The 18,955-nt window shown below is 39.1% G+C and overlaps 1 protein-coding gene across 1 annotated transcript in view; it reads left to right on the top strand.

Annotated features, from left to right (window-relative positions):
- Window positions 1-12,602, top strand: part of SPAG6 (sperm associated antigen 6) — a 46,676-nt gene extending 34,074 nt beyond the window's left edge. The window contains exons 7-10 of the mRNA XM_004691112.2: window positions 4,458-4,649; window positions 8,764-8,880; window positions 11,435-11,580; window positions 12,508-12,602. Of these exons, the coding sequence (XP_004691169.1) occupies window positions 4,458-4,649; window positions 8,764-8,880; window positions 11,435-11,580; window positions 12,508-12,577 (525 nt within the window). The 3' untranslated portion in view covers window positions 12,578-12,602. The remainder of the gene's footprint in view (window positions 1-4,457; window positions 4,650-8,763; window positions 8,881-11,434; window positions 11,581-12,507) is intronic.
- The last annotated feature ends 6,353 nt before the right edge of the window (window positions 12,603-18,955 follow it).

The raw sequence follows: 18,955 nt of genomic DNA on the forward strand, positions 1-18,955 counted from the left end.
TACACTGCTGAGGGGAGCAGCGGGCGGGTCAGGAGAGGTCTGCCACGCCATGTGGTCACCTCCGTGGCAGGCGGGGATCGAACTCATGCGGAAGTGGCTTTAGCTTCTCAGTGCTGTGCTTTAACCCGCTGTGACACCAGGGAGGGCCCAGAACATCACTTTTTAAAATTTTTTCCCAAAGATTTATTTATGCATACAGAACTGGGATACAGGCCAGAAGTGGTGAGAGGATTCACCAGAGACAGAGTGGGGAGCAGAACAGGGAGACGCACGAAATATACTGTTGAGGGGAGCAGTGGACGAATTGTGTGGGTCACCTCCAGGGTGAGATCAAACTTGCAATGAAGTTGGCCAGCTTCACAGTGCTGTGCTTTAACCCGCTGCGCCACCAGGTAGGGCCACCACCCATTTATTTTAACTGTGTTTCTCTCTGGAGCTCAGGTAGATTTCCTTTTAAAGTAGTGCCACTGTGCCACCAGAACACCACTTTTTTCAATTTTCCTTTGGCTTTGATGAACTAATTATTCTTAGATGCAAGCAATTCCGAGCACACATCAGATAGTAACACTTTGTATCTGTGATGTGTGTTTTTGGCTCTATTTTAATTTGCAATTTGTATTAATCCACCCTATAGTAGAGCCCAGGTCTATTGCTAGTGCTCAAAAATATTTGTTGAATGGGTAAATACTGATCTCCTGAAGAATGCTTGGTAGGCTGTGTGCTTACAGTACCTCTGGCAACCCTCTCAACAGGAGCTTTCTTGTCAGCATGGAAGCATGCTGTTGTATGTTAAACCTACATAGTCCCCAGAATAAAAGAGGGGTCTCAGATCTTTATTTTCTTCACTCTCTTTTTGTCCTGCTCTTCTACTACCCGAGGCTGTGGTGACCGAGAAGTGGGGCCGCTTTCTGAAGGGCCACTCTAGGGACAGTAGCACAACCTTTGACTCCAGGTTCCTCTGTGGGGAGTCAGAAAGCTCACACACAGGAAGCATGATGACAGAAGCAGCAGTTGCTCCTGTTTCCTATATATTTCTTACCCAAAACCACTAGGAGCCTCCCCTGCTTTGTCGCGGTTGCTCCCTTAACCTTAACTGTTACATCTCTTCTTGTTACCACCAGTATAAGTGGAAGTCTATTTTTTTTAAAAGATTTATTTATTTGCACATACAGAACTGGGATACAGGCCAGAGGTGCAGGGGTGGTGAGAGGATTCACCAGAGACAGAGTGGGGAGCAGAACAGGTAGACTGACATAGTACACTGCTGAGGGGTGCAGCGGGTGGATCAGGAGAGGTCTGCCACACCATGTGGTCGCCTCCGGGGCAGGCGGGGATCGAACTCATACGGAAGTGGCTTTAGCTTCTCAGTGCTGTGCTTTAACCCGCTGTACCTGCAGGGAGGGCCTGGAGGTCTAGTTTATCAAATGTAACTATGGCTGTTCCTGTCTTAATTTTTTTTTTTAAATATATGATTTGCTAGTAGGATTGTTTTCCACCCATTTATTCTTTATTTATTTATTTTAAAGATTTATTTATGCATACAGAACTGGGGTACAGGCCAGAGGTGCAGGGGCGGCAAGAGGCTTCACCAGAGACAGAGCGGGGAGCAGAACAGGCAGATCTACCAAGTACACTGCTGAGGGGAGCAGCGGGCGGGTCAGGAGAGGTCTGCCGCGCCATGTGGTCTCCTCCTGGGCAGGCGGGGATCGAACTCATACGGAAGTGGCTTTAGCTTCTCAGTGCTGTGCTTTAACCCGCTGTGCCACCAGGTAGGGCCACCACCCATTTATTTTAACTGTGTTTCTCTCTGGAGCTCAGATAGATTTCCTTTTAAAGTAGTAATTTGTGTTTTGTTTTCTGAGCAATCAGCTCCTCTGTTCCTTTAGGTTGGTGAGTTCAGTTCATTTACATATAACGTGATCTTTAGTATTGAAGGTTTGTTACTACCATTTTATCTCTAGTTTTCTGGTTCTGTTGTTTCCTTGCTCAGTTTTTGTGATGAATTTTATTTCCTTTAAATTAGATAGGAGAGCTCCTTCTCTTCTATCTCTTCTTGGGAGTTCTAGTGATGGCAAACTCCATAGCTTCTGTTTATTTGAGATGACCTCTATTTCTCTCTCATATATGAGGAAGAGTCTTGCAGGATATATTGATTGGCAACTTTTGTCTTTACATATTTTGAATATGTTAGTTCATTCTCCCCTAGCACATAGAGTTTACTCAGAGAAATAGAAGTAAAGAGAGACTAGGGATTCCCAGCCATGTGAGCCTATGGTAATACTTTTATAGGCTATCTGTTTTTTCTTCCCCTAGTAACCCTGAATATTCTGTAATAGTCTTAACACTTTATAGTTTTATAGCTAAGTATCTTGGTTTAAGTCCCATTATCTTTAGATTATCAAGTGCTCTTTTAGCTTCATGGAACTGTATATTTAGTTTCTTCCCCCTGGTTTGGAAAATTTTCCCTTATTACTTTTTCGAATAAGCTTTCTGTTTCCTTTCCTCTCTCCTTCTCTTTTCTTGGATACCCATTACTTAATATGTTGTCTTCTTACTGGTGTTGGATAGTTAGTGGAGCGTTTCTTCATTTTTTCCCCTTTGCATTTCTTCATCCACCTGGGTCCTTTGTGCTTTGTTATCTTCAAGGTCATTTATTCTGTCTTACAGTGATATAATTTTCTATAGCTTTCTGTAGAATATTTTTTAAAGATGTATTTATTTATTCATACAGTACTGAGATACAAGCCAGAGATGCAGGGGCGGTGAGAGGCTTCACCAGAGACAGAGTGGGGAGCAGAGTGATGAAGTATACTGTGCAGGGGAGTAGTGGGTAGGTCAGGAGAGGTCTGTGCGCCTTGTGGATCACCTCGGGGTGGGGATTGAACTCACACTGCAGCAGCTGGGGCCAGCTTGCAGTGCTGTGTCCTAACCCCTTGCCCTTCCAGGGAGGGCCCATGTAGAATATTTTTTATCTGCTCTATTGACCTTTTAAACCCCACAACTCCCTTATTTTCTGTTTATTGTTTTTTTTTCATATTCACTTTTAATGTTTTTTTGTTTGTTTTCTCCTTGATTTACTCTTCAGAATTTTACCTTATCATTTTGCCTGGTTTTCTGTATTTCCTTCCTTTTTTTCCAAATTTAATTATGATGGCCATTTTGAACTCTAGCTGATAGGAAGAGAAAATCTTCCATAATTTTGTTCTTGGATTCTAGAGACTTGTTCTCTTGTATTATCATATTCCGTTGAGTTATCAAATTGTCATGCATATGTTTGTATTTTTTTTTAAATCTGTACAATTTTGCTGATTGAGATTTTAGAGGTGTGCACTATTTATACCTTTCCAGCATGTGAGCTGTATTTTTTTTTTTTTAATTTTGGTTGTTTGGCTTTCTCTGGCTTCTGTAGGTCTGAGACTAGTACTGACAGCTTTTGTATCAGTGGGGAGGGGTTTGGATTGTTCAAGCCCCAGTTGTGAATGAATGCAGATGTGGGCAGACTTGTATTTGTGGTACCACCAACAGTCGTGCTATCTGGTTTCCAGACTCGAATCTCTGCACGTTCTCAGTGAGACTAACAAGGTCTGTACCAGGCCCAAAGAGAAGGGGAAAGGCTCAACATACTCTCCTTTGTTCGCTGAGGACCTGGTCTCCTGGGAACACCCAGCTCGTCTGTACACCTTCTCTCTCAGTGAAGGGTGTGTGTGTACAATTGTTCAATTCTCTCCTTTCCAGGGCCTCTGGCCTATCTGCCTCCCACCTCTATATGCAGCTCCAAACATCGATTCCACCCACCTCTTCTTCTCAAGAGAGAGACTCTCCCCCACGGCGCTTCTTGCACAATCTGCCTAGTCTCTAATCTCTAATGTACAACAGCTGCTCTAGGATAGCCTCAGCCTATGGAACTGTCTGGGTACAGTAGATGATCCTTTGGGGGCCAAAGGAAGGGGCCCCTCTTCTGACACAATCTTGAATTTTTTTTTTTCTACTTAAGATTTTGCCCAAATCACTCACTTTCTTTTGGATCTACAGCAGTTATTTTGTTCTCAGGTCTATTATACTTGGAGAAAAGGCGATTTTCAGGGATTCTAAATTAACTTTTATCAAAGAGAAATAAAAAGCTTTAACATCCTAAGCATTTTGAATTTGTCTCAATAGAATCTAGGGCCTATAGCCTAGTCTGTGGCATCTGTTGTTTTGTTAAATTCCTCTCTAGTTAGTGAGTAAACACAAGCAAATATAAGCTTTGTTTAGTTGGAGTGTTACATGTAATTAAGGTAAATTAGTGCTAGTCATTTTCTTGCCTTGAAAAAAAATCACAGTTCCTGTGATGTGCTGCTTAGGAAAAAGACGATCAAGGTCAAAATTAGAAACTCTCATGTTTGAGAGACACAGAAGACTTTAATCTTTAATCCTGCTCTACACTCACAACGCCTCATCTTTGCCCACTGCTGCAGGGGGTGCCCCAGTTGTCAGTGTGCTTGACGGAAGAACCGGAAAATCATATTAAGGCTGCTGCGGCCTGGGCCTTAGGGCAAGTGGGCAGACACACCCCGGAGCACGCGCGCGCTGTCGCCGTTGCTAATACGCTGCCGGTTCTGCTCTCTTTGTACATGTCAAGAGAAAGTTCTGAGGATCTTCAAATAAAGGTAAGTGTTTCACTTCTCAACTGTTTCATGAAGATTTCTTACATTTTGGTCATTATTTAACATACATAATTTAAGTGACTTAACATTTAGTATAGACACTATGGCACTAGTGAGTTAAGGAATATAAATTCAGAATTGAGATAGCGCTTCCGTGACAATGTGTTATCGGTGTCTCTAAAATCAGTTACGCATACATGTAAGTGTACTTACTACCGTGGTAGCATTGTTTCACAATACTGAATATGATTTAGAGTCATAGGATCTCTCCTCACTCACCACCAACACACACAGTCCACTATGCTCCCCTTTGTTTTCTCTCCCCTTTTACTCCTGAGGCCTTCTTCACATAATCAGGTTTCTAGTTTTTTTTTTTTTTTTTTTCAAATTGATTTGGCTTTATCTGACACTTTGGATTCTCTATATTCCACATATAAGTGGTATTTTAGGTTGTACAGACACGTCTTTAATTTGAACCAATTTTTGTTAGTTAGCCTGACCAGAGGTTTTTCAACTTTGTTTACCTTTACACAGGACCAGCTTTTGGTTTCCTTGATCTTTTGTAATGTCTTTTAAAATTTCTATTTTATTTTTAATGTGATTTTTAATATTTCCTTCCTTTTAGTCGATTTTTCTCTTTTATTCTTCTTTGTCTAGCTCCTTAAGAGTAAAGCACAATTATTTATTTGAGAATTTTTTTTCCTTTTAGATTTAGGCTTGTATCATTATACATATACATTATTTACATATACTAGAAGTATTGCTTTTGCTGTGTCATAGGTTCCATTATCTATGTTTTTAATTTTCACTTGTTTCAAAACATTTTTTCAATTTTCCTTTGATTTTTCTCATTGATCCAAAAAATCGTGCAGCTTTGTGTCTTTAGACTCCACCTATTTGAGGTTTTTTCACTTTTTTATGTGGTTGATTACTAGTGATACAATGTGATCAGAGAATATACTTCATAAATCTTCATAAATTTATTGACACTTCTCTGTGACCCAACATAGGTTTATCCTCAAGAATATTTTGAGCACTGAGAAGACTGTATACTCAAATTTTCTGGGGAGGGAGGGGCTGTGAAGTGCCCTTAAATATCTGTTAATTCCAGGTGACTTAATTCTCCTTTTAGGTTATTGTTTCCTTGTTAATTTTCTATCTGATTGATCTGTCCATTGATGTAAGTAAGGCACCGAAGTTTCCTACATTTATTTTGTTGTCAGTGCTTCTAAGTTATTGCTACAAATATTTTAAATAAGTGAACTTAAAGTAGCAAAATAGGTAGAAAAACAGTACAATGCATGGCAACTCTAGATCTCAAGGAAATAAGATATCACAATGAAAGATTTAGTGAAATGTTCACATATTGTAGGATTATATTTTTATGAATTGTTGAGAAAAGTCAAATTTTTAGTGACATCAAGTCCTTAGGGGAACTTCCCTTCTCCCACTCTTGCTCCCAAGCTCAGTGTGGACATGAACAGGTGTGCCACCCTATGAAGTGTAATGCTACCTATGGGCATACCCTGTGGCCTGTGCCTTCTGGGTAGTACTTCAAGCAGAGGCAGAAGAATTACACCGAGGAGATCTTAGCTTTGCGTGGCCAAGCAAATAGCGATGCTTCTGCCCAAACTGAACAAGATTTGGGGGTGGGGGGAAGGGAATACTGCCTCTTCCAGAAGCTGCCTAAGATTGGAATGCTGGAAGTTTACTTTCAGAAGGAGACATGAACTGAGCTGAGAGGTAAAATGTGTAAAGAGCTTTGGGCAGGAGAAACAAGTCACAGCAGTCCTTTCATGACCATTCCATTTGCCTTCTCTCCCAGCTCTCCTTCCTAATATGCATTTTTGGCAAAAACAGATAGTGAGTTAACCTCAGGAGAGGGTGACATTTGAGGATGTGATGGAGGACTTCTCCTGGGAAGAGTGGCAGGACCTAGGTGATGCTCAGTGGACTTATACCGGGACATGAGGCTAGAGACCTAGAGCAGCCTTGTTATGGTGACATTGCATTGCCAAACCTGAGGTGATCATCAGGTTGGGGCAAAAAACAGAGCCATGGACTGTAGAAGCACCCCCAAACCAGAGCCTCTCAGATATCCAGATTCTGGACATTCTGATTGAGACAAACCAGGAAAATCAGGGCATGTTTGTGCCAAGTTGTAATCACCATTAGTGAAATATTATCTAAGGAGAGAACTGACTTTCATAAAACATTTAATTTGAGCTCCACCCATATTTCAAACTTGATTATAAATAATGGAATCCATTTGAAAACAAGAAAGTAGAAGAGCGGTTGCTTGGGGCTGGTGGGGTAAATGGAGAGAGGAAACAGGGATTGACTATAAAGTTTCCTCTTGGAATGATGAAACGTTCTAAAATTACACTGTCATGCTGATTACACAATTTTTGTAAATTTACTTAATATTCATTGAATTGGGCACTTATAATGAGTGAATTCGTGGAATGTAAATTATATCTCAATAAAGTTGTTAATAATTCTTAAATCCAGATAAGTAATTAACTGCTATGCTAATAATTCATTCTGAGTAACATAGCTAATTATTAATCATGACATATATTCTAAAAGTGTAGAGTTGTAAATTGAGTTTATTTCCTGACAAGCAATAGTAAATTCAGTGAGTTTCTGTTGTAATTAGAGTCCTTTCTAGAGTTCTTGATTAATAACTTGATAGTACATCACCAACTTGGAACTGTCAGAATTTGAGTAAGCTGGTCGCCTGGTATAGTGGCTGTGACCTCTGCTATGCTGTTAGTAGACTGTGTCACCCACAGAAGTTAAGTTAAATTGATGGCCTGCTAAGATCACCATGATCCTAGGATAGTTCACAAAAGTATAACTAGGTGTTTGGAGAATCAAGAGTTTTATTCTAATTTATACTACTATAGGGGAGAAATTGGACTGCATTTCTTAAATTCCTTTATTTTTCTAATTAGTTTATAAAACAATGTTTGAGGATTAATGTGTCAAGAGATAAGAGGTAAAACTGGATAGCCTGGGTCTCTGGGAAACCATAAATCCAAGAAATCCTTTACTGATAACATCAATGTAATAACAGTTTTTGCTCAAATCATTTATCAATTGTAGACTTCATTATGTAGAAATCAGAATGTGCCTTGACATTCCAGGAACACTGCTAATTCAAAAGCAGGATCTCAGAAGACTAGGCAGAGTAAAGCAGAGAGAGTAAGTAATTAGACGAAAGGCAATAAGGATGCAATAGAGGATAAAACCACGAAACAAGCAGATATGGAATTCTAGAGGGAAGCAATTATAGACAAACCCAATTGTGAAGCTTTCCAAAGTGCAGAGGGCAGGCTTTAATACAAAGGAACAAATAACAAACAGCCACGGCCTCAGCCTGGTTACAGTGATATGCATCAGGAGCCTTCGCCAGCCATACTTGTAGCAGACGCACCACATGGTGTCACCATGAAATACACAAGAGTGTGGGGGGACAATGGGGAAGGTACCTGTGCTTTTTGCTTGCAGGTGACATATGTCTTTTTGTTGAATTTACTTTACAGTTGAATAAATCTTCTCTGTTTTGCTTCTGTCTGTGAATGAGGCAATTTCTACTTATGACTTATGCACACAAGACTTTTTCTAACTGCATACTTAATAACCATGAAACCTTCTGGAGAACATAGCCTGACTGACAAATATCTTTATTTTTTAAAAAGATTTATTTATTTATGCATTTAGAACTGGGGTACAGGCCAGAGGTGCAGGGGCGAAGAGAGGATTAACCAGAGACAAAGCAGGGTGCAGAGCAGGCAGATCGACGAAGTACACTGCTGAGGGGAGCTGTGGGAGAGACAGTAGAGATCTGCCGTGCCATGTGCATCACCTCCGGGGCCAGGGATAGAACCCTCACTGAAGCGGCTGCAACTCGCTTGCAGTGCTGCACCCCAACCCATTGTGCCACCATGGAGGGCCGACAAATATTTTTTAAAATGAAAACTTCAGATTAGATTAGCAAATCGATTTTAAGAACATGAGATATGAATTTTTGTGACACTTTCATTGATTACTTATGTGATGCTTTCACTGATTACTTGCCATTGGTATATGTTTTTCTTTGTACTTTCACTAGAGTAAAAAGGCCATAAAGAATATCCTACAGAAGTGCACCTATTTACCAGCACTTGAGCCATTTCTGTATGATGCGCCTCCCAATATTCTGAAACATGTGGTTGGACAGTTCAGTAAGGTAACAAATGTTCTCTTAGCTTGAAAGTGGGGTAAGAAAGTGAAATGAATTATTTACTTGTTTTTTCTGTCAACTTCCTAAATTTTACTGATTGTGTTGACAATAACCTAGTTGATAAAACTTACATGTTAATAAAATCCATACATAAATGAATCACACTTTTTCTTCCTCATACTTTCCTTACTTCCTCTGTACTGTTTTTTTCAGTGTTCTTAAGGAGTAAGTAGTATGTTGACATATACAGGTAATTTATATGAGCAGTTTTAGCAAATAAAACTGCCATATTATTGTAGATCTTTGATAGTAGAAGCAGTAAGGTAAAAATGAAGCTGCTGTGGGTGGGAACAGCCAGCTACTGATAGTAAAGACTGAAAGAGAATAGCCATGAATGGCCAGGATGAGCTAAGCTATCAGGAAGTGATTAAGTTATCCTCAGCAGATCTGATGCAAGAAAATGGGGTCTAAGTTGTATCCCTTATTGCCTGGGCCTACATTCTTTTTTTTAAAGATTTATTTATTTTTGTGCATACAGAACTGGGGTCCAGGTCAGAGGCTCAGGGGCGGTGAGAGGCTTCACCAGAGACAGTGGGGAGCAGAACAGGTGGATCCACTGAAAAACATTGCTGAGGGGAGCAGCTGGTGAGACAGGCTCGGGAGGTCTGCTGTGCCATCTAGGTCTCCTCCCTGCCAGGGATTTAACTCATGCAGGTCATTGAACTCATGCCACAGTGGCGGCTGATAGCTTGATAGCACTATGTCTTTAACCCCTGGTAAAGGGGTTAACAACTAGGGAAGCCCTGTTTAATGGTCTTAATTTTTCTTAATCTTAGTATAATTACACATAAAGTGGTGATTATAAAAGTATTATTTCATAGGGTCATTGCCAAGATTAAATGAGATGTTATTTAAATGTTAGATACATATTAGACACTTAAACATTCCCCCCATCCCTTAAGCAACTCACAAAACCTTTTAAAGTTGTTTTTAAGAAATAAATTGTTGAAGTATTTAAGGCTGATTTTTAAAAGGTAAAAAAAATAAATGAGGGTCAACTTATTTGAATAGTTACAATGCTATATGATGGGGTTTACTTCTGTTTGTATACCATATGTATGCAAAAAAGCAAACAAACCAACTGTATAGCATTATGTCAGTTAAGTAGGTCTAGTTTTAGTTACTCATCTGAAAGACAGATTAAGAGTCATTGGTTTTCTAAACACCTTTCATGGTCTCAGTGGCTTGGTTGGTATTCAAACACAATAGCTATTAGAGTTTACATTGCTGAAGCCATGTCAGGATACAATTCTTTGAATCAAATACCTACATCCTGTCTTCTTCCTTCTATGAAAATGAACTATTTTTTCCTCTTAGTTATATGAAATGTAGGAGTCAGAAAAGCAATGTCCCTTGAAGAAAGAAACCAAGCAACTAACCCCCAGAAACCCCCCAAATGACTAAATTATGGCAAAGGGGAAATTAATCTGAATCTTCACTTTTGTGTGCTTTTATGTGCTAAGTAATAAACTCACCAGATAAGCTAATTAGCTAAGAGGATTCTAGTTTTACCAAACTTGCTACACTAACCTGTATTTAGAGTTCAGAGTGACTTACTGAAGTAAATAAAAATGAAAAAGTGGATTTGTGGAAGTTAGACAATCAGGATGAATTAAAGTCAGTACCTCATATCATATTCTACGTAGGTATGTTCAGGAATATTTGCCTTAGGCAGAATTTTGTGTTTTCTTAATCTGAGCTAACCAGACCACTAGATGATGGGAAAGAAAAGCAAAAGTAAAAAAAGGCAATAGAAAGATGAATTAATGAGTAGTTCACTGCCCTCAATGACACTTGTGTCATTGATCAGACATATAACTCTGATCATTAAAATACTGCACCAATAGGGTTTTAACAAAATGCTAGGAAAGAAGAAAAGTGTCTAACTTATGCTGGGATAAGAGCCCAGGGGTGTCCCCCAGAGAAGTCTTACCAGAGGTGATATCTGAGCTGAGTCTTAAAAGATGAAAAAGGGTTAGCCAAACAAATTAGGGTGTGAAGGGTGAGAGGTCATTCTAGGAAGTGGAAAATGCATGGATAAAGGCAAGAAATATCCCAGCATGCACACTTTAAGGTCATTGAAATAAAATTTAGACTAGGAATTGGTGGGAAAGGAAACTAGAGAAGCATTTAGAAGTTGTATTTGCAGAGTTCTATGTGCCTTGATAAGGAGCTTGCCTTTAATTTTTATGTAGTAGTGAGAGCTTGAATGGGTGTACATAAGGGAGGACTCAGCTTTACATTCTACATACGTACTGAGGGATCTCCTTTGCTCATGTTCAGCCTTTATTTTATCTCCATAATATAAAAAGGTAGTCGTTTCTAAAAAACTGCACTTTATTTCCAATCATCAGCAAATTTAGACTCATTATACTATAAGTATATTGGAAATAAATTCTCTTTTACATTTACATTTCCTCAGCAGTATTACTACTTTTCAGTAATGGGAATCTAACTTGAAAAAGGAAAGCTGACGTTTTAAAGTGTTTCTCCTTTCAAGGTGCTGCCACATGATAGCAAAGCTCGGAGACTCTTTGTAATAAGTGGCGGACTTAAAAAAGTTCAAGAGATAAAAGCAGAACCTGGATCTCTCCTTCAGGAATACATCAATAGTATTAACAATTGTTACCCAGAAGAAATAGTAAGGTGAGAAAAATAGATCTTGAGAAGTTCAAAAATGATAATGTATTTTTCTATTTTCAAGTCTAGGTTTTATATGCATTGTGCCTAAATGTGGACTTTTTAATACTACATGAGACCAGTGATAACCTTTACTTCTATCTTGATTTCTTTTTTCTCAAATGAAATAATGTTCTAATTGACACATTCTTTTCCAAATCAGGCTAGAATGTCATTTGAGACATTTCTGTACTAATTTAGCCCATATTTTACTAAGGAGTACCCAAAATGCAGAGCTCCAATTTCATTAACATTTGTTACTGGGAACCTGACTTAAATGGGCTTATAGATTCTGACTTTTTAAAAATAATCCTTGTGTATTATTTTTCTGCCTAAAGCCCACATGTGGGAAAAAATGTTGTGATGAAAATAAGTTACCATAGATAGCATAAAGATGCCATTCTATACAGTCTGACTGGTGAATTCAGGCCATTCACATTTAATGTGATTATTAAGACATAAATGCTCATTGCCATTTTGTTATATTTTTATTTGGGGTGGGTTGTATTGTCTTTTTATATATTTTTTGATCTACCTTGTTTTTTATGTTACTCCTATTTTAGTTTGATGATGGGTTATTTGTGTAAATGGGATAGCTGGTTTCTGACTTGTGCTATTGGGTCATATTGTTACTCTCTCCCTTTTTTCTCTCATGTCAAGTGACTCACATGTCAGTTGCCTCTATAATAATTGTAATATTGCTTTATAATAGCATCTTCAAAATTTCTTTAATGTGTGGCTTGGTGTTAAATTCTTTTAGCTTTTGCTTTACAGTGAAGCTTGTTACTCTTCCTATTACCTGTATGATTTCAGGTAAATGTATTATAGTGAATCTTTTGTGTATACTGTGCTGAATCATTTCACTAAAATCTGACAGAAAATTTTCTTTTATAGGTACTACTCCCCTGGATATTCAGATACACTTCTGCAGAGAGTAGACAGCTATCAACCACTTACTAACTAAATGAAACTATGCTTTTCAACTTGAATTCTCAGCAGAGTATTTATGAATAACAGTTGTTAAATCTCTTTCTAAATATATGAACTAAGTACATTCTAAATTTATTCAATGTGAAATGCCTTTTAATATTTTCTAACTGTCTAATTCTTAAAAAATAGTAGCTTGACTTTATTAAAGAACTATTCTTGATCATTTGTGCAGAATTTGCTCAAGAGGTAGATCTTAAAAAGACATTAAAGTATCTGTAAGGGTTTAAGGCATCTGTAATTACTACATTAAAGTACTCACAAAGAAACATATAACATTCCAGCTAGGTATAAATAAAAAATGGTGTTCAAAAATTCTTATCAGTTATTTAGGCTAGGTACTCATAGACATAGGCAGGGAAAACTGGTCTTGCAAATCCCACAGTAGGATATAAAAGGGAAACAGATGGTAGAGGAAACTAATGTCAGAAATGCAGAGCACTTGAGAGGCTTTGATGCTGCTTACATAAATGCATTAACCCAACACAAAGAATCTATGTATAATCAGACTGTTTTCCCTAGGGACTTTGGAAACTCCTCTCAAGTTTTCTAAAGTCTTTTCTCATCCTACCTAAACTGTTCCCTACTTTTTATGGGTTGACAAAGGTAGAAGTAAATACTAAGCATTATACTACTACAGCCATGCTTTCCTTTTTTATTTAAAGTTTTCTTAGTCTAGTTTTACTCACAAACACAGAAACAGGAATGTAAATGGGTCCTTAGTATTCCCTTGTCTAACTTCACTTTCCCAAGTTTCAGAAGCCACATTTTCTGAAATTCAAGTTATAATTTGAAATGAACCATGAGGGTCAGATTTAGTATGCATTGTCATCTAGGGAGCTGAAAAGGGGTAAGGAGAAGTTTTAATAAATTTTTGAATAAAAACATTAGAATTGTCCTTTTTGTCCAGTCTAGTGTGGTTTTGACTTTGGGAAATGTAATTAGACTTGAGAGTCTTGGGTAGGTGGCAAATGGTATCTTTTGATCTAAAGGAGCAATCTTTACCATCACTCCCCTGCAGGCCTAAGGCTAAGGTGAGTCATAACCAGAGGAGCCCATAGGCCACAATATTTCCAATCTGGTCAGTTTTCAGTATCCTTTGTTTGGCATTTTCTGGATTTAGCTCTGGCGTCATTTCCTAACAGTGTATCACCTTGTTGCATCTTTTTTTTAAAAAAAAACTTTTATTTATGCATACAAGAACTGGGGTGTGGAACAGAGGTATGGGTGGGGTGGTGGGGGTGAGAAGATTCACCAGAGACAGAGTGGGGAGCAGAACAGGCAGAACAATTGAGATACACTGTTGAGGGGAACAGCGGGTGGGACAGGAGAGGTCTGCTGTGCTATGGGGGTCAGCCCCCTGGCTGGTGGGGATCGAACTCATGCTGCAGTGGCTGGTGGTAGCTTGACAGCATTTAGGCTAATCCCTGCACCACCAGGGAGGAGACCTCCACTTTGTTGCACATTTTAATCTTCATCATACACAAGATTGTCCTTTTTTTTTTGCCTTCTATTAGTCTGAGAGAGTTATGGTTTGAATTTTTTAAACTTCATTGGCTTTATTTTGTTCCCTTAGAGCAACTGCTTTGACTCTTTGGATAAGAAAATATAATTTTTATTTTGAAATTTTCAGCTTTCTTTCCTGCAGCCTGCCCATTTGTCTTATGGACCACCTTTCAACAATTTGAGAAAATAAAAAAAATATTTTCATATTTTTTCACAAGGACCATTTTGTTAAAGCAGAAATGAGTCCATCTGGAATAAAACCCTCCTTAGATATTATGGATATGATCAGTTTCCCACAGTTGACCATTTTATATTAAAGTTTTCCAGTCATACACATAATTTCATATTTATCAAACAAATTACACTAAAACAAGTGATAAAATATTTAATAGTGCTTGCATGGGTGCTATAACTTGCTCATAAGTATTTCAGTTTATGCAAAAGGAGGCTATATTTCCATGACAATTTTTTAAAGACACACAAAAAAACCTTTCTATCTTAGAGCAGAAGTAGTATTTCTCCTTTATGGTATATTTTTTTTTAATATTTTCACTGTTGGAAGTCCATCAATTCTAATTCCTTGGGCAGAGTGGCCCCTAACCCCTGCAGCTTATTTAAAAGTCAACTACTATTAGAATATCTCAGTTTTATAAGCTATTTTTAGAACTTCAAGAATAGAATTGGTTGAGTCTCATTGGATGAACCTGATTAGTATGATTAAATTAACCGATTATGGAAATGTAAATTGGTAATTTGGGAAAAGAGATGTTGAAAATCTGGTTTCTGGGTCTAACTGTTAAAAGAGTCTTACTCAACTTACTCAGAAGGGATTTAAGGAAATAATCTGCAATGATGCATCTAACTATTTTTGTAAACTGTTCCATTCTGGTAAACTAATGTGTGATGTATGGACATTCTGACAGGTGACATGTCTTGGCTAACTATTGGGCAGTCAGGCCTATGCGCTTAGATGAATGGGGTTTAAATTAGGTGGTTTATGATTTAAAAATGCAACAATCCCTGACCTCATGGAGTTTTCCAATATGAACAAAATTACCCCAGACATAGGGAGTAAAACAGGCACAAGACACTGAACACAAAATAGGCATATTTAATTTTGATACATAAAAACAAATGACCACCTTATTTTTTATAGGAGGTTAAATTGTTTTCCTGACCTTTTATTTTCAAACCACCTCTTTAAAGGAAGGATTAGAGACTTGTTTCAGGTTTGATTTGAGGTACTACTGAACATAAACCCTGACCTTAAGTTCCTGGGTGAGGCTATTTCTAATCTAAGATGTTAAGCTTACAAACTAACCTTGAAAGAATGAATGATTTGTCTGTTGTGTTTCCAAGTTGCCAATTCTTTAATTAAGTTAGGTGCTGGCAAAAGTTGAGGCTTCTGTATACTTATTTTGGCTTATTTTGTTAGAGAATTCACTGTCTAGAAAATATTGGTAGCTATTCTCTTTCAGAGCTTACGAGATCAACTGTAAGATCAAATATCATTACTATATTTTTCCAGTTGGTTAAGAGACATTGGATTTTTAAAATTTGATTCTTAGACATATTCAATGATCCTGCTTTAAAGAATGGTGAGTTTAACTGTAGTTGTAAAAATTCAATAAGTTTTAAAATTTAGACATATATAAGGATGTAGAAAACAGTAAAAACTACTGCAAACTATCATCACCTAGTAAATAATTGTCCTCAACAAGTTAACATAGTTCTAAATACCTCTCTGAAACTTTGTACAGTCAGAAAAAAGAATCTAAAAAATAAGTTTAATTGCTGTTTTATAATAAAAAACCAAAAGTTAAAACAGTTTATTTCATGGAAGATAGAGTCTTGCTTTTTTTGTTCAGAATTATTATTTCAGTAGGATTAGGGAAAAGATATCCTTAGTGGTAAATTAGGAATCAACATAAAATATTTATAAATGGTCTCCTTTTATTAATAATTAACTAGTATTACCATAGAAAGTTTAAACTGTTACTTGTGGCTTCTCAGTTTTGCAAAACTGAATAAAGGATATTATACTATGCCATTTATGTTATATTATGCCTCTAATTTTCTTTATATATAAAATTTATGGTAATGTGGGCCCTCCCTGGTGGTGCAGCAGGTTAGAGCACAACACTAAGAAGCTAAAGCCACTTCAGCATGAGTTTGATCCCCGCCCTGGCAGCAGACCTCTCCTGACCCGCCCGCTGCTCCCCTCAGCAGTGTACTTCGTTGATCTGCCTGTTCTGCTCCCCATTCTGTCTTGAGTGAATCCTCTCACTGCCCCCGCACCTCTGGCCTGTACCCCAGTTCTGTGTGCATAAATAAATAAATCTTTTTTAAAAATTATGGTAATGCACTACTATTAAAATTTATACTAAAGTAAAATGTACATTACTGATGGCAAATGTTTATTCCAAGTATCTTTGTATATAAAGACATCCAACTCTGAGAACTATATAATGGATACAAAGTTCTCTTTTTTTGAATTTCTATAGATTGTATAGTTTAAATATCTATAGATTATAGAGCTTAAATTTCATCATTCCCCCATTTTATCCCCCCTAACTCAACTGTGACCTGTTTTACACAGCCCAGTGAATGACCTTGTTCCCTTCAGTTACCAGTGACACCAGCACATGTTCAACACACAGTGGAGCTTGCAGCAGGCTAGACTGAGCAGCAGGGCAGCTGGGCGCTCTCTCTGCCTCTAGGGCTGGACGTTCATTAAGAGCAACGGTTAGTGCAGAAGAGCAAGGCTCTAGAGCTAGGGACCTGCAGTAGCATCTCCAAACTACTACAAACTAGCTGCCTCTGACAAGTTATTAGTAGCACTCAACTCATTTCATTAAATCCTAATGATTAAACAAGGGTGAGTGAGTGCAAGACCCGGCACACAGTGAGCAGTGCCGCCTCTAGCCTGTAGACCTCTGTGTAACTGGAAAGAGGCACATGGTCCTGAAGTCACTTTACTTCCAGCTAGTAGAAATTATTGCAATAGTATGATTTTAGTAGAGCAAGACACTTTACTGCACCTGCTGGAAAATCCCCTTGATGAATATGCAAATCATGATGTCCACAATGTGAACCACTCCCCTTCCATGTGCTGGTGCTCACTTCGAGTTTCCCTACCTGAGTCCAATTTTCAGATCTGGAACCCATTCACTTAAGACTGAAGCTGGAGCCTGAGGCACCACAGTGATGTATTCAGTGGTTATTTCCCAATCATTCAGAACACTGTTCGAACCCTTTTACCCAGTGGCCGAGCCCTGCAGCAGGTCAAGGCACCAGAACAAAAGCCCTATCATAGAACTCATTAGCCCTGTGGTACTTGAGGGATCAATCCAGGGTTGGAAAAGTTGCCAGGTGGTTATGAGTGATCACCTCTGTGAGAGCTACAGCACAGACTCCTCAGACTCAGGAACAAGCTGCTATCATTGGTAGTAAACTACAAGGCACCATTAGAAAAGAACTTCTTGGAGACTAGTGGTCCTTGATGGAGGTGAAGCATTGACCATGGGACATCATGAAGCTTGTGGCTAGACACACCATCCTGGCTGGGCTCGTCCAGTCCAGCAAGTCATGAGTTGTGTGGGCAGCAATACAACATAAAATGTGACAGATACAGAATTGGGGATGAGCAGGGTCAAAGGACACAAGTTGTGCCAGGTGATGGCGAAGAGTCTCATAGCATCTACTACTTTTGCACTGTTATTCACAACCACAGTGTCACTACTATATCCGATCACAACTATGGCTGTGTGAGCCAACCATTCAAAGATGGGCTGTCTCAGCATAAGGATGAAAGCCAAAAATAGGCATTCTATACTACAATCTACTTGTGGTGGTCCTGAAGGAGGTCAGTGAGGGGAAGTCCTCCCAGTGGGGAGATAAAACCTAGTCTACTTTGTGTGGAAAGAACAGCTCCAGGTAAGAATATAAACAAGCTCATGGACAGTGGTAAACAGGTGCAGTTTGGTCAGGGCGTGGAAGGAAAACTATGAGCATATCATGGGTAAGGTGTGGATACAAAGTGTGCAGAATATTTGTCTCTCATGTTAATGTACATCCAACTATCCTCTGCCAAAAAGGCGCTTATCAACGTTCATGACTCGGTTGTGGGTTCAGCCAACCTCTCTCGCTGGCTGCTGGGGTACTGGCACATTGGGCACATGAATGGAGACCTCGTGGTTGTGGAAGGGGTGGGTGACTGGGAATGGACCCAGTAACATGAACTTCCATTCACCAAGGCTGGTCAAGCTACTGCTCCAGCCGATCAGTCAGAAGACCAACCCTTCTCTCAATAAAACACCATCCCTCATGGAGACGAACTGTAGAAAATGATACCTCTGTGGCTATCAGCTGCAGCCTTGAATGTAGAAGGCACTTGGGCAAGTGGATCCCTGGAGTAGGTTGTGTGCATGCGTAAGTGTGCACACCTGAGGCTGAGGAGCTAAGGGTGGAGTCACTCAGCCAGAGACCGCTATGGCTGAAAGGCTGAGAGGAAGACAAAGAGAACGCAAGAGAGAGCCCAAAGAGGTAAGATTTGCTGAGGCCTGATCCCTGGCCCCAATGCCCCCGCCTCCCTGCCTTGCCAGCCTGTGGGTTTGCCCCACAATTGCTGTAGAAGGCACTTTGAAGCCTGACAAAGGCACAGAAGGGTCCAGGACTCTCGCTGATTCATCTGCCCAAATCCACAGAGAACCTGGCCTGTGCTTGCTGGCAACACACCAACCAACTACTTGGAGGTAAGCTGATGGTACCGGGCCTCTTCTACCCTGGAGAGAGTAATTCAGCTATTCTGGGGTAGTTACATATTCAGGATAGGAACTTCCCTTCTCTA

The sequence above is a fragment of the Condylura cristata genome, unplaced genomic scaffold (genome assembly GCF_000260355.1).
Source record: "Condylura cristata isolate star-nosed mole 26May11 unplaced genomic scaffold, ConCri1.0 scaffold00030, whole genome shotgun sequence".
NCBI lineage: Eukaryota > Metazoa > Chordata > Mammalia > Eulipotyphla > Talpidae > Condylura > Condylura cristata.